The 14,005-nt window shown below is 46.7% G+C and overlaps 1 protein-coding gene across 1 annotated transcript in view; it reads right to left on the reverse strand.

Moving 5' to 3' along the window:
- CLASP1 (cytoplasmic linker associated protein 1) overlaps nucleotides 1-14,005 on the reverse strand; it is a 254,819-nt gene that overhangs the window by 73,177 nt on the left and 167,637 nt on the right. Inside the window, exons 20-23 of the mRNA XM_019553837.1 lie at nucleotides 12,644-12,751; nucleotides 11,066-11,092; nucleotides 8,277-8,444; nucleotides 1,247-1,354 (exon numbers count right to left, since the gene is read on the reverse strand). Coding sequence (XP_019409382.1) covers nucleotides 1,247-1,354; nucleotides 8,277-8,444; nucleotides 11,066-11,092; nucleotides 12,644-12,751 — 411 coding nt within the window. The remainder of the gene's footprint in view (nucleotides 1-1,246; nucleotides 1,355-8,276; nucleotides 8,445-11,065; nucleotides 11,093-12,643; nucleotides 12,752-14,005) is intronic.

Genomic DNA, 14,005 nt, shown 5'->3' on the forward strand with positions numbered 1-14,005 from the left:
CCGCCAGTGTTCACTGTCCAAAGGCACTGTCTTCCTAACACTGGGCAAATTTACCTCTATTATACCCTGCAAATCTTGACTTTAGACTTTCATTTCAATCGGATACATAAGACCACCCCAACAGTGGCATACACAGGAAGAGAAGTCTGTCAGAGTTGAAAAACAGAGGATCGCTTTGCCTCTCGACCCAACTGGAAGGCATTATCAATGCACACTTCAATTCATTTGCTGTACACAACTTTACTTCTCATTCTGGAAATTAAAAGTTAAGTTAAACCCAAGTTTTTATGCAAGGCACATACATTATTTCATATTAGTTTCATCTTCCCAGACCCTGCAGCCTTTCTACATCCCAACACCGTCAGACTGAGCTCTGCAGAGTTTCTCTCCCCATTTTGAACACGAGATACACGATTCTGAAACCGCTAGGCAAACGGAGGCCCCAGAGATCCACTGTATTTTATTACTTCTGAGATGACAGACAAAGCTTTTGCACAGCAAAGAATGTGTTTGGTTGAAGGTGATATGGCATTTGATCAGAAACATTAACTGTCCTGCTGTTTCAGCCCCATGCAGAACAAGAATCTCTCATAAACCATTAATGGAGATTTTTTTTTTTTTTTTTTTATATTCGCCCTCTGTGTGCAAAGCCAAATGACACGGCAAAATGTCAGACCTCGTCTTTTCAGGGATTTCAGGATGCTCTAGACACAAGGAGAATACACTTTGGAACGGCAGATCTAGTGTATTAATTAGCAATTAAACAGTGCGTAAAACCTTCACATGCAAAGAACTTGGATCTCTTGACTGGGATTTAGTGTTAAACTGTCATTCCTGTGACTGTACTTAGCGTTAAGACAAATCAGTGTGTGCATAATCCGGGCCCCTTTGAAGAAGTCTTTGTGGCGCTGCTCCCCAAACTCTGCACTGTGTGTGGGATTGCTGTCATAGCTACCCATCAAAACTGCCACAGTCTGAAGGGAAGCTCTGTGCATCTCAGCTTTTAAAGCAACTGGAAATTACCACAGACGTGCAGGTCTTTTCCTACTAAAAGAAAAATTTTGGAGACCCAGAATTCAAGCATGCAGAAGAAAACAGAAGGGAAGTGGGGTCAGAAAGGGGGAGTGCGAGGAAGTAAAACAGAGAAGGGAAGCAAGCTCATTCCACCTGGCAGTGTCTCAGAAAGGGGAAAAAGGGAAAAAAAGGAAAATCGACCCTTAGATCTCCAATGCCTACGTGTACTCACCAAGCGGAGGGAAGCCCCGAGCAGGGCTTGTATCTCGACTGCTCTCACGGCTGGTATCGCGGCTGCACCCCTGACTCATGCTGGGTCGGGGGATACGGCTGCTCCGTGCTAGCATGCAGCATGGAGAGTTTCAGAGAAGGTGAACAAGTTTAATGAGGACAGACAGCTTATAAAGTCAAGTCACATTTGTGTTAGTTAAGGTCATTATCACATTAATAATGATTATCTGCAGCAGCCAGACCCACTGAGTTCAGTGCCAAGACGTGGCTTAAACGTGATGTTTCAGCACCCTTGAGTGTCTGGCTGGCAGTCTGATTTCCTCTCCAGCTATCCGAGTTTTGTTATTTGAGTCGAGCTGGAGACCTACATTCATCTCAAACAGAGAGGCTGAGCTCTATGGATACAGAAGCATGCAAAACAGTCAAGGCGAGAAAGAAACCTTTCTGGAAGGCTTTATCTTCTAATTAAGCAAAAAAAACCCTCCCAGAAAACAGCCTTTCAGAAAAAAAAAGGAGGAAGTGCTTGTAACATGGTCAGAATGTTTAAAGTGTACTCGCAAAAGAGAAAGCCGTTTCTGTACATGTTGGGCTCTGGCAAGGATAATGTTGTCATGATCAAATTTCTCGGGGAAAACCAGAATAGTGTATTTCATCGATTTACAAAGATACACCTCCCCGATACAGATATTGAGAATAGAATTCCTTGTTCTTAAATACTGGTAGGCAGGGTTACAAAGCAGTTTTAATTTTAAGATAGCAGGAATTTAAGTTTTCTGCCTTTTTACTGAAAGTTGCCTAACTTTTATTCCCCAAATATCCCTGAAGCCAGAAATACACTTCACCAAGGGTTTTATTCTATATGGTTTATTCCAACAAAACTCCCACTGAGCTGGATTCTTATTCAAAGTGATGTCTGCACTAATACAGACAGGTAGCTAACTGCATTAGTCTGAAGTCAGGTAGAAGGTGAGTAGAGATGCACCCAATAGATGCACCTTACCATGCCCTTTACACTAATGGTTAAGGTCAACATTTAGGTCATCCTCAAGCTCAAAGATGCCAGCCATTTATACTGCAAATGTTTCACCTCCAGCAGGTTCACCTCCAGCAGGTACTGCTGACCTGCGGTGTAGGAGGTCAAGGCACCCCAATTATCTCCTGGTCCTCCCCTTGATGCAGTGCGGTTGGAGCTTACACACAAATTGTGGGACTTAAAAACAAAATGTCTGGCAGTGGTAATCCCACGAGTCCCTCTTCCAATCCTCCACTCCTCCTACACCCCACTTCTTGTCTCTACTGTCCACAAACAGAGACAAGAACGGGACAAGTTGACCACAGACCAGTTCCTCGCAGGGCTCCACAAGGGATCCTGGGATGTGTGTCAGGACTGTGTTCAAGAAAGCAGCCTTACACACAAAAAAAAGAGAGAGTTTGGGGCAAAATAGAAGATATGGTACCAAGGAGGAAGGACAGATCGTGTGGCTCAGCCTGGTTGAGGATGGCCTCCAGGTCAACCCTATATATCGTGGGAGACATATCCTTAGTTCCACTGGTAAGTTTGCTGTTCATTTTATAATCCCTCCATTGACATCACAGAGGTCAAAAGCCAGTGGGAATTCTGCCTGAATAAGAATTGTGGGACTGAGCTTTTGGAAGACTTAACCTATTCATTTCGTATAAATAGTTGAATAATTTGAGGTCTATACCTCTTAAATTAGCAACAAAAGTGCCTCTTTTCAGGACCATGGGACAGGAAGGCCCTTCTCAGGTCACTTGTTATCACAGACCTATAATATCTATATATCTAGCTAGAGCTTATAATCCAATTCATAAATTTAAATGCAACTCCAGAATTGCTCTATAAGCTCTGCTTTGTTTTGGCTATAGCAGCCATTCGCACTAAGTCATAAGAGAAACATTAGAAAAGAATTGCTTTGTTATCACATCTGTACATGTAATAAAGCAAAAAAACTGAATGCATGCGTTGTAGGTTGACCTTGAGTCGTCTGTTGACTATGTGGGGTCTGCTCACTGTGCTATCTTCCGAAGAGGGAGCAACTACTTTTAGGTGAGTAGCTAGGAAAGGCCTTTATAGGTTTATCCGTCCTGCCTGGCCTCAAATCAGAGTCACCAGCTTTCGTTTGGGTTACAAGGGTGCAGAGATGCAGACACTGCAGTGCCATCCCCTACTCTGTCCTCCCTTCCCAGCAGAATTAGTGCTGTTTTCACGGCCCAGTGTGAATTCTCTTCAAGGTGCCAAGTGTGTGCTCCCCCGTGTAACATCAGTTCAGTGTTGGTAACAGAAACATCGGGTCTTTGAGGAATGTTTCTGTAGGGACATCATGGAATGCAACCATAAATAGGTTAGCAGACCGCTTTTTAGGGGTTGTCGGTTTTTTTCTTGGAAATAAGATGGTCCACGTCAGTCAATCACCTATATCTAAATGCTCAGATAAAGGCCACATCTGTCACCGGTCACAGCATCCTCTGAGGTATTAAAGGACTAAATAGGATCCTCACATCTTGAGTAAGAGATTCAGATGTAAGCTACTGCCAGATCCCCGGTTCTCAAATCCCTCCCCGTTTGGCAAAATCTGCCTTGCAAATCTGTTTGATGAATTAATGGTTCTGATTCTGAGCTTTGATGGTGAACAATACAACATGATCCACTGATGGACTTGGTTACAACAGCACCCGGCCCAGAGACAGGATAAGTTCTGAGCAAGGGAGAGAGGTGTTGTTATAATCAGCAGGACTATCATGGGGTTAATGAAATTAAGATTCAAAAATACAGTAGTCTCAGCTCAAGAAAGGCAAATAGCAGCAACAGGAACCTAAGAAGAAAACCTCCCAAGTTTAATCTATAAGCAAAAAATACTTACTTGGATCAGTGGGTTCTCTAAAAGTGGAAGTGCTCACTCTTGGGTCACACGCTTACATGTAAATGGATGAGGGTTGCATAGGCTCTCGTTCCCCACTAGCACTTTCATGAAAAACATCTTTCATCTGTCAGTCTCTTTCCCGAAAGAGACCATTTTAGGTCTCGAAAGAGGGGCAGGCGTGAACGAGACAACACAGTCCCCTCTCATTAACAGATTAAGGAGCCAGCATATAGCAAGGAGGCATTTGTACTCGTGGACATTGTGAATAGAAGAAGAGTGCTGAGATGGGATGCCACAAACCAGTCACAAGCAAATATCCAAGCAACAAGACAAAAACTATTCCAACTTTTTAATGGGTGTCCTATGAACAGAAGGTATGGATGGGCTGAATAGATGCACGGACACAATGGAAAGAGAAAGGAGTGCCATGGATGGAACGATCCCTCGAAAGTATCGTTAACTCCCAGGCATCTGTCCTGAGGTTTCTCCTGCTTTGAAGAGGGATAATTTTCACAGTTAAGGACATCAGCTGTTTAGGGAGGTGCCTTTTTGCCACACTGTATTTTAAAGGTTTGCTATGACATGGATGGGAGGAAGTCATCTTATCCATACCCCACAACGATTCTACAGCTTGCTTTCAGTGCAGGGGATGTAAGAAAATCATGAAGGCCAGAAAATTCGGCTGCAGCAGCCCACCCCATAAAGCACAGGCCACAAAAGTGAGTCAGTTGGACACAAAAGCTGCCTGGCCTAGTAAAATGAAAAAAGATGAAACAACAGGGCAGGTGCAGAGAGAGATGGATGGGAGAATATGCTATTTTGACTCTGGGGCATTACAAAAATTAAGCATTACAAAAAAAGTCACCTTCTGGCCACCCACGTGCTGATGATCAGCTCTGGACCACAAGCAGCTCACCTGATCTTATCTGCCCTCAGTAAAATGCAAAAGGTGACATTCAAGGGACAGTCTCCACATTGAAAACTTACCATTTTCATCTAAAAAGGTTTAATGACATGGCTGCTGTTTGCTCCGCTGTTTATAAGGTTATATGGGGATACCGAGTCATGCCCAGATTGCTTTACTCAGGCAACCAGCACTGCAGGAGCCAATGGCTTCACTCACATCAACCCCCCAAGTAGGAGGTGATCTCATTTAGTTCTGTGCCATCTGATATAGGGAAGACCCTCGAGGCTTGGATAAGTTGCACTGAGTTGAGGTTAAGAGCCCAGGGTGAGAGCCATGGTGCCCTGTTGGCTCAGTCAAAGAACCAGCATGTCATGCTCCAGCAAAGGGGCCGCTGCCCAAGTCAGAAACCCCTTGGTACTTTGCAGCAAGCACATGTGGGCTGAATCTTTAACTGCAGGGCCCTTGCTAACCCCTGGGAAGATACTACGTTGTATTAGGACACTATGCTGCCACTGACACCTTTGCCAGCCCTGAAGGAGAATGGTGCACCCTTGAATATCTACAGTCCGACTGCCACATCTGGATTTGGCTTCTCGGCTCCCAAATCATCACGAGTGGGTATGAATGCACGCCGACCCTATGCGCTGCTTTGGGGAGGTCATTCCCTAGAGTGTATTTACTGCCCCAGCCCCTGCTCCATCAGCATTGTGCTAACCAGGATGCAAATGCCCTGCAGAAGTGCAGGCAAGCCCAGTCCTCTGCTCTAGAACTGGCTTTGCACTTCCATTTTATAGCAACTGCCACCTGGGGATCACAAACTCATTTACAGACATGACTCATACCCGAGAGGGTATGTATCTATGGGGTAAGTGCTAAGGGTGACTTTGCAACCGGAATGGTCCTTCCAGCCAGGGGTGGCACAGAGGGCCCTCCAGGAAGCACTGCAGCTGCAAGAGGCAGGATGCCAGCCACAGTTTTCCAGCAAATAGGAGGAACATGCCTTGTAACGCACCCAAGGTGGGAAGAAAAGGGGAAAGCCCTGGGGAGGCGATGGCTGATTCTGTGCTCTCTCTGGGAGGTGGCCTATAGGGCACAATTAGCTTTGCCTTACCCCTGGCCTCAGAGCAAGCTAGCCCCTTGTGCCATCCATGCAAAGACAGAGACAGAGCAGATGCTCATCGAAACCTGGCCTAAAATTGCTCACTCGTGAGTCAGGGGCTGAGCCACACATAAAACCCCAGAGTCCTGATGACCAGCGCTCCCAGGACTGCAAGACCTTCACACACTTAAAAATCAAGCCAATTGCTACTAGCTGACGGCATCCTGCCGTTGTGCTTTGCACCACAGAGGAGCTCAGGGACCTGGAAAAGTCAGATTCAGAGAAGGTGTATCAATCAACTTAGGAAGTATGGATGGACAGGGATGACTGGATGAAGAGGACAGCCGCATGAATGATGGAGAGGAAGAAATCAAAGCTGTCAATGCAAAGTAAATTATAAAAATCATTTTAACAGCCAAATGACAGGGAAATTAAAATCGCTGGAAAAGCATTGGCCAGACGACTTCAGGAACTAGAAAGTGTGGCTTTCCAAACATAGTTCCATCCAAGCAAATGTTACCACTTTATATGCTGCCCAAGTTTTCAGGTCCAATAAAAATGCAGAATGTCTGCCTTTGGGTATTAAACTAACACGCAAGATCAAAAGCACCCCAATTTGAACACCCGCTCAAAAGAACAGGCTGCAGTCAGCAATCCTGGAAGAAAACACAGACTGACAGATTTGACAGGGTTCACCCATCCCCCAGGAACAAGCCCTGGTATTTGCGTCATTACAGTGGTGGGATAGGAATGACACGTTCATAGGAATTCTCCATAATTTACCTGAAAGCAGACAACCCAAGAGTGAGGATTTATGTAAAATAAATTCCTTTCCGATATTAAGACACCTTCAAATCAGTCCACGTAATGCGATTATCCAGCACAGACCCACGAACATGACAGCACCATGCATCACACTTCATTTCATTTTCAAGGACGATGCTAGCTTGCCAAGCAACAGCTGGCTAATTAATTCCAATAGGTGGGTGGCAGCTTGGATTTTGATGACAACAAACAGAAGAGCACAATATAGTCATATATAGGTGATTAAAATAGGCAAGGAGAAGAAATTTGAAATCTGCAAAATACCGTCAGTAAACAATATAGCATGAAGCTCAGTATATGCTCACAGGGCTCTTCCGAGCTCTTTTCAACTAAATATGGAAATTAAAAGGTGCTTCGATTGTCATCTGACATAATGTAAGCTAAATTGGAGACTTAATTTAAAATATAACAGATAAAATACTAGCCCACGTAAGTCAAAGGCAATAGCTCCCATTCATTAGGGACTAGAATTGTATCTGCATATGCACATTCCTCTGACTGTTATTCATTAATTTAAAAAATAATACATTTCCAAGGTGTTCCTTTCCTATGGAAACTACAGTTAACATCTGAAAACATTCACTTTTTTCTCAAAGTTAAATATAGCTTTTGCCTGTCCACAGAAGAGAAGAGAGAGAAAAACAGAATCATTTCTGCTTTCACTCAGAACAGATGTGTTTGCGAGCATCTGGGAAAGCACACTCGTTCCGCTGATTGAAGCAGCATTAGAGAAATTGCTGTAAATTGGGAAACAAAAATCTGTATGTGATATTTACCCAACAGGCACAAATACGTGGGAACAAAATAATTAGCATGTGAATCTAGGATGGGATCTAATCAGGGGCTCAGATGTCTGCAAAGTTTCCAAAACATGTTCCCAATCCTGCAAGGTGCTGAGGACTGTCATATTCCCTAGGCCTCAGTCAGAGCTGAGAGCATTAAGCACATCACGGGAACTCCTCGGCTTCTCCTGGGAATGGGCGTTGGGGCGCCAACTGTGACGTACCATTCCTGCAGTGGTGGACTTTTCTGCTTTCTTTTACCTGATCCAGAAACAGCAAAGTAGATGCAGCGATTTCAGACAGGAGCTACCATCTACTCTTTTGACTTGCTTTGAAACCACAGGCCAGCATGGAAGAAAAGCAGACTTTCCTCAAGCTGCAATTGTTAATAATATTTCTCAAGTTGACAGCAATTCCACAGCTAAAGAACTGAAAACCCTGGGATAGGAGAACCCAGTCCTCCGCTTTCCTCGTTACCGTGAACAGCCTTCCCCCAGGAACGCGGACCGATGCGTCACCTTGGTGAAAGGGCTTACCTAGTCCTATTCTGTTGGGGCTCGTCTCTCGGCTGCATCCTTGGCTTCGAGGGATCTTGCTGCGCTTTTCTGCGGACGATGGCACTGGTGGGACTCTGGATGCTCCACTGGTCAATCCACCGTAGGTGCTTCCCAAGAGCTTGCCAGGAGAACTGGAGCGGCTGCCAGCTAGGAAGGAACCAGAAATAGGGAAGCAGACAAATCAGCATGGAGATTTTAAATGCTTTTAAAACGAGGCCCGGATTAAAAAACCCTCCACCATGGGAGGTGATGGAGTCTCCCTGAGCTTCAACGGGCTTTGGATCAATTCCCAAAGCGCTTTTTCCACAAGCTCAATAATGCACAGATGAGCTTATTTCCTTCAGGAAGTCTGATTTGCTTCTTAGGGTCTCTAGCCTACACAGCAGACTTTAGTGGAGTACGGAGATACCACACCTAGCTGTAAATGGGCACCAGGAGCTGTCTAGCATGTGGGCTAGTTTACCCAGTTTTTCTCTGCTTTGCCCAAGTTATTTGTTTTAAAGCTAACTCGGGCATCTATCTATATGTTGCCCTGTGGGCTCCAATGTAGATGTACTTCCGCATACCGTGATCAGAGGGGGTGGCGATTAAGAACCAGTTTCTCCAATATAAGGTGGTCAATTGAATGATCCAGTCATGAACAGTCCTATAGACATGTCCATCCCATTTATTCATCATGGACATTTACTTTGTGCAGGTGCTGGACTAAGTAAAACTAACTCGCTTCATCAATTTTGCAGACAGGTGAGCCCTTTGAAACGTATATTAGGCTAATTTTGCCCTTTTAGTGTCCTTCTGAATTGCCCAGAAAAAGCATACACTTTTCTAGATTCCTCTTTGCAAAAACTGTCGTGACCAAGACTTACAAATCTGCGAGGTGATCGGACACGAGTCCCTGGGAACCTTTCTGTTGCCCGTGGGGATAAGAGTTACAACGTGGTTTTGGATGGGACTATTCTGATTTCCAAATTCAAAGTTTGCTTTACCTGAAAAAATTCTGCAATATTTATTTAAAAGGAAACTCAAAGAATTTCAAAAGAACTGGACTGGAGGCCCCTTTTTTTGCTTCTCTTAACGTACAAAAGTGGCCACTGCAGGTCACACTGAGAATCTATTACTGTTGTGAATGCTCCTGACACTAACCTTGTCATCTAAAATATACAAAAAAAACCAACGCAGGGAGGACTGCACACAGAGTTAAACAAATGTAACGTTTTGAACAAAATGCCCATCTTTTTCCTTAGGAGTTTTTCTCTTAATTTTCCACCCAAACACAGCTGACATATAAAGTAGGAATACATGAGACAGTCGGTAGGAAAAAAATGATCCAAGACTTTGTATTAACAACAGGGGTGGGCAAAATCTGGCCCACGGGCAGGATCCAGCCCACGACGGGAATTTGCCTGTCCCACGGCGGGTGCCTCGGTCCCACCTTGCTCAAGTGCTGTCTGGCCCGTGGTGCATCCTGCCGCCCCTGGGTGTGCAGCAGGGCTGGGACAGCTCCGCAGCTGGACTCCATTTCTAGTCAGCCACAGCCAGCCCTGGCCCCGGGGAGCCCTGGCAGGGACCCACATGCACAGCCCCAGCCCTGGCCCAACCTACACCGATTAGAGCAGTCCAGCTCTGGACCAGCCAGGATGCACGTGCACAGCCCCGACTCTGGCCCGCCCTGCGCCTGCTCCAAATCTGGCCACCCCCAATGAACAGTGGCGGTGGCCAAGCAGAAGTTACTGCATGGGTGCAGGAGAGACGTGGCCCGCCCCTCTCGCCACTACCGGGCCCTTCTTGCTGCAGCCGCCTGGAGCCTGCATCCGGGCTGCCCTGCGTGGGTTCCCTCTCCACCATCTCAAGCACCACCAATGCCGCCTCCAGGCCACCCAATGGGGCAGTGGAGAGAAGCCGTAGGGCAGCCTGGGCACAGGCTCCAGGTGGCTTCATCAAGAAGGGACTGGCAGCAGCAAAGGGCAGGGGCCACTTTCCCCCCCACCCCGCACCCAGCAGCAGCCTCTGCCTGGCCATCTCCGCTGCCCATCGTGGGCAAGCAGGTCCAGAGCAGGTGAGGGGCAGGATGGGGTTGGGGCTGTGCACATGGGTCCTGGCTTGTACAGAGCTGGTCCACTCCAATTGGGGTGAGTCCGGGGCATGTCCAGGGTGGGCCAGGGCTGCTGCTGGGCACTGGTGGCTGCTGCTGGACACACTGCCTGTGTAGCCCTTGGGCCCAAATAAATGCCCATCCCTGTTGTATAATGTTATAAGTTTGGTAGAAAATGGCTTGGCTAAAACAGGCTTACCTGCCCTTTTATTTCAATGACGACACACAAATACTGTAGCTATCATCCCCCACGCCTCACCCAGGCAGATGGCACTAGAAAGCTTGGAGTGTTTCTGACTGATGTCAATCATATGCCCAGCTTTTATGCTAAAGCAACACAAATCTTCCTGTTGATTACCCTCCTGCAATGCCAAGTCAAAAGGGCTTGCACTGGAATAAGCAGAACCAGAATTTGGCCCCTGGGGTTTCGCTCACAGGCTCTTCCTCCCAGTCCCTACAGGACCTCCTTACCCTCACTGCCCAGAATGCACGTACACCACGGATGAGTTAATTTAATCACAATCCACATCTATCTTGAGTGAGTTTACAAACAAGTCTTTTAGTGCTCTAACAATGAATCAGAGGGTGTGATGTTGCAGCGGCGGTTGCAATAGTTGAAAAAAATGCAAAAGAGAAAGCATGTGAGAGAGCGCGAGAAAGGGAAAATGTTTCTTACCACCAGCAGGATTAGCTGATCTGGATCCTTGTTTATGAGGGCAGACAAAAGGACAGGCAAAAAGTGGATTAAAAGACAGTAAGACAATACAGAGTTCAGCATGCAAAATACGCTATGCACAAGGCAAACGGATTTATTCACAAGCATGTGTCACTCCTGAGCCTCTGCGAAATGCCGCGGGTGGAAGTACAGAGGAGCAAGCGGGCCTAGCTTGCAAGTGTTCTCCACTAACCCCGAAACTGCCTTGCTTGACCAAAGTCCTTGAGCAAAGCTGGTGGGCTAAATGCTGCTCGAACTCATACCATGGGCTAGTCTGCAAAATTCAGCAGGGCTGCCCAGTGTGCACGTCACAGGAAGATTTGACCTCATGTCTGTACTACGCTTGCTGCTTCAGCGCAATTTATTTCACGTGGCGCTCGGCCCCGGAGCCGATGTTCAGATCGGAATGGGTTAGGCTGGGGCTAGCATTTGATACCAAATAGGCCTAGGTATTGGGTTCAGGTTGGATTCCTCTGAAGCCCCACAAATCTGTTTTCATGAGATTTCCATCGTCTTGACCTAGAACGCGTCTCGATGTTTCAGCTTCGTCTGAACTAGGATCAGGAAAAAGGCCACTTTGGGTTTTGGATCAGGTTTGGGTCCAGAACCACTTGGGGTAAAAGTCTGCAAGAAGGTTTCTTGGTTTGGTTCCTTGCCTCCCTTGAACCTGGGGGTGATCCTTGCCGCCTGCCCCCCCAGTCTGATGTACAGGGAAGCAGCGACAGCATGGACAGAGCAGACGCTGGTCAATGAAGCTACGAAGCAGGACAAGCCCTCACAACAAAACAGGTGCCTGACCTTCCAATCCCCACCCTCCCACACAAATATACAAGTCCTCAAGTTATGAAGAGCCTCTTCCCTTCCCGGAGAGGAACGTATCTGATGGGCGTGCCCCTTAAACATCCTTGAACGTCAGGACAAAACTCCCCTTTCCCAAACACGTGGCAGGAATTTTGTTCTCCCGACATCCCAAAGACATGCCATGAGAGAAACCAGAACTTCGAAGCCGAGGCTCTAACACCAGGTCTCTCTCTCCCTGCCTGAACTCTGTGCAGGGGAGAGAGCATCTCATTTCAGACCACTATTTCCCACATTAACTTACACAGCTCATGTTTAAACAAATGTGGAGAAATGATCATGTAAGAGAGAAGAGAGCAATAACCCAAGAGGCAGCAGCAGGGTGCAGATGTGCAGAACGGGTCTCAATTAGGAGTGGCTCGCTTATTTAAGTCCAACATTTATTTTCTAACCTAATGTACAAACATAGGCACCAGAAATTGTTCAACCATCCTGTGCAACGAGGAAGGAATGAGCTATTTCTAGTTTGCCTCATTAGTCAAATGTTGGGCCCCGTTTGTCCGTGCCAACTTAGACCGAAGCTGCTTCAAGGAGGAACCACCTTTTTCTTCTACACGCGTGCAGCATGACAAAGCCCAAGTGCTTACCGCAGCCTTCAGAAATGACCACAATACGAGTGGAAAGGTAATGAGAAGACCGCCCCTCTGGATGCCCACCCCCAGCAAACAGAAAGCTCCTTACGCTGGGACTGAGAAACCACTTTGGCTCGGCTGCGGCCTCGGGTGTCGGCAGGCGTTGAGGTGACGCTCGTGGCACTTCCGGAGCTTTGCCTCCTCGTGCGAATCCGACCTGGGGACACAAGGGAAACGGGCACGTTAGCGGCTTCTTATGAAGGCAAAGCCTGCGAGTGCTTCTAGGCTGCTGCCTGTTTAAAGCTGAGCTCCTTTGCAGAAGTAACGCTTGCAGAGAATTAACTCTCCCAATGTCATTTCTGGCTGCAAAAGCTACTAACATTCATTTCTGGTGAGAGGCATCACAACTAAAATGACTATAGCATGTGCACCCTCCAAACCCCAGACAGACACCCAAAACAGCAGTCCGATGACACACCCTCCTCTTCATAAGCCCAGGATGGCACTTCTAACGTTCCCAATAGCTGTACAACGGGGCCGATTCTGCCACACAGTCCGATTCCCAGCCTGGGTCTCAGATCCACTGTTTGCATAAGGTCGGCTCTCAGATGTCTCCTGAGCATACAGAGATTACAAAGTATTTATTTACCCCCAGCGATGCGCCATTTTCCTTGCACACAGGACTCTGCACTATCCCAGCCAATGCTGGGAGAAAGAGATCTCAGCAGCCTGACCTTTATTTTATTTTTTATGTTTTAAGCAGAGCATTAGTACAAAGCTGCTTTTTTTAAAGTGGGTTTTTTCGCTATTTCTCCCTTAAGAGAAGAGCAGAGAAACTTGAGCTGGAAAAAGGTTGTTCAGTGCATCCTCCTGCCAGGGCAGGGCTGTTCTCTACAACTGTTCTCAGTCTTTTTTGGTCTAGGACCCATTTGAAAACATGTATGGCCAGTCCCGACTCAGTGCCCCTCACCCCCACCCTGCTGCCCCCTGTCCCCAGTGCATGTGGGGCCGGGGGGTCCCAAGAAACCCCTCGCAGGCTGGATCTCTGCCAGCTCGCAAGGGAAAACCCTGGTTTCCTACGTTTTTCTCCATTTCTAAAGTTTATTTGCTGCCCTTTCAGATATTCTTGCGACCCACGGGTTGAGAAATGCTGCTCTACAGCATGTTCTTTCCAGTGCCCGGAAGAGATTATCTGTCTAGTTAATGGGAAAGAAATGATGCTTAAGACCAATAAAATGAAAACCCCTCTTAGTCCTTTTCAGTGACTCTGTCAGTCAATTTTGAAGCAGTCGCAGGGTCAAAGCCAGTGCTATCACTGTGTTTGCAGAAAGAGTTCAAGTTTCAGATACAATAATGAATGAAAACGAGGCAGCAGAGAAAAAAAATTACTCAGAAAGATATCACCCCGACAGGCCATGTAAATCTGTTCCGCAGTTGATGTTATAACATATCTATCCATCTAGCTACAGAT

Source organism: Crocodylus porosus, unplaced genomic scaffold (genome assembly GCF_001723895.1).
Source record: "Crocodylus porosus isolate Cpor-Errol unplaced genomic scaffold, CroPor_comp1, whole genome shotgun sequence".
Classification (NCBI taxonomy): Eukaryota; Metazoa; Chordata; order Crocodylia; family Crocodylidae; genus Crocodylus; species Crocodylus porosus.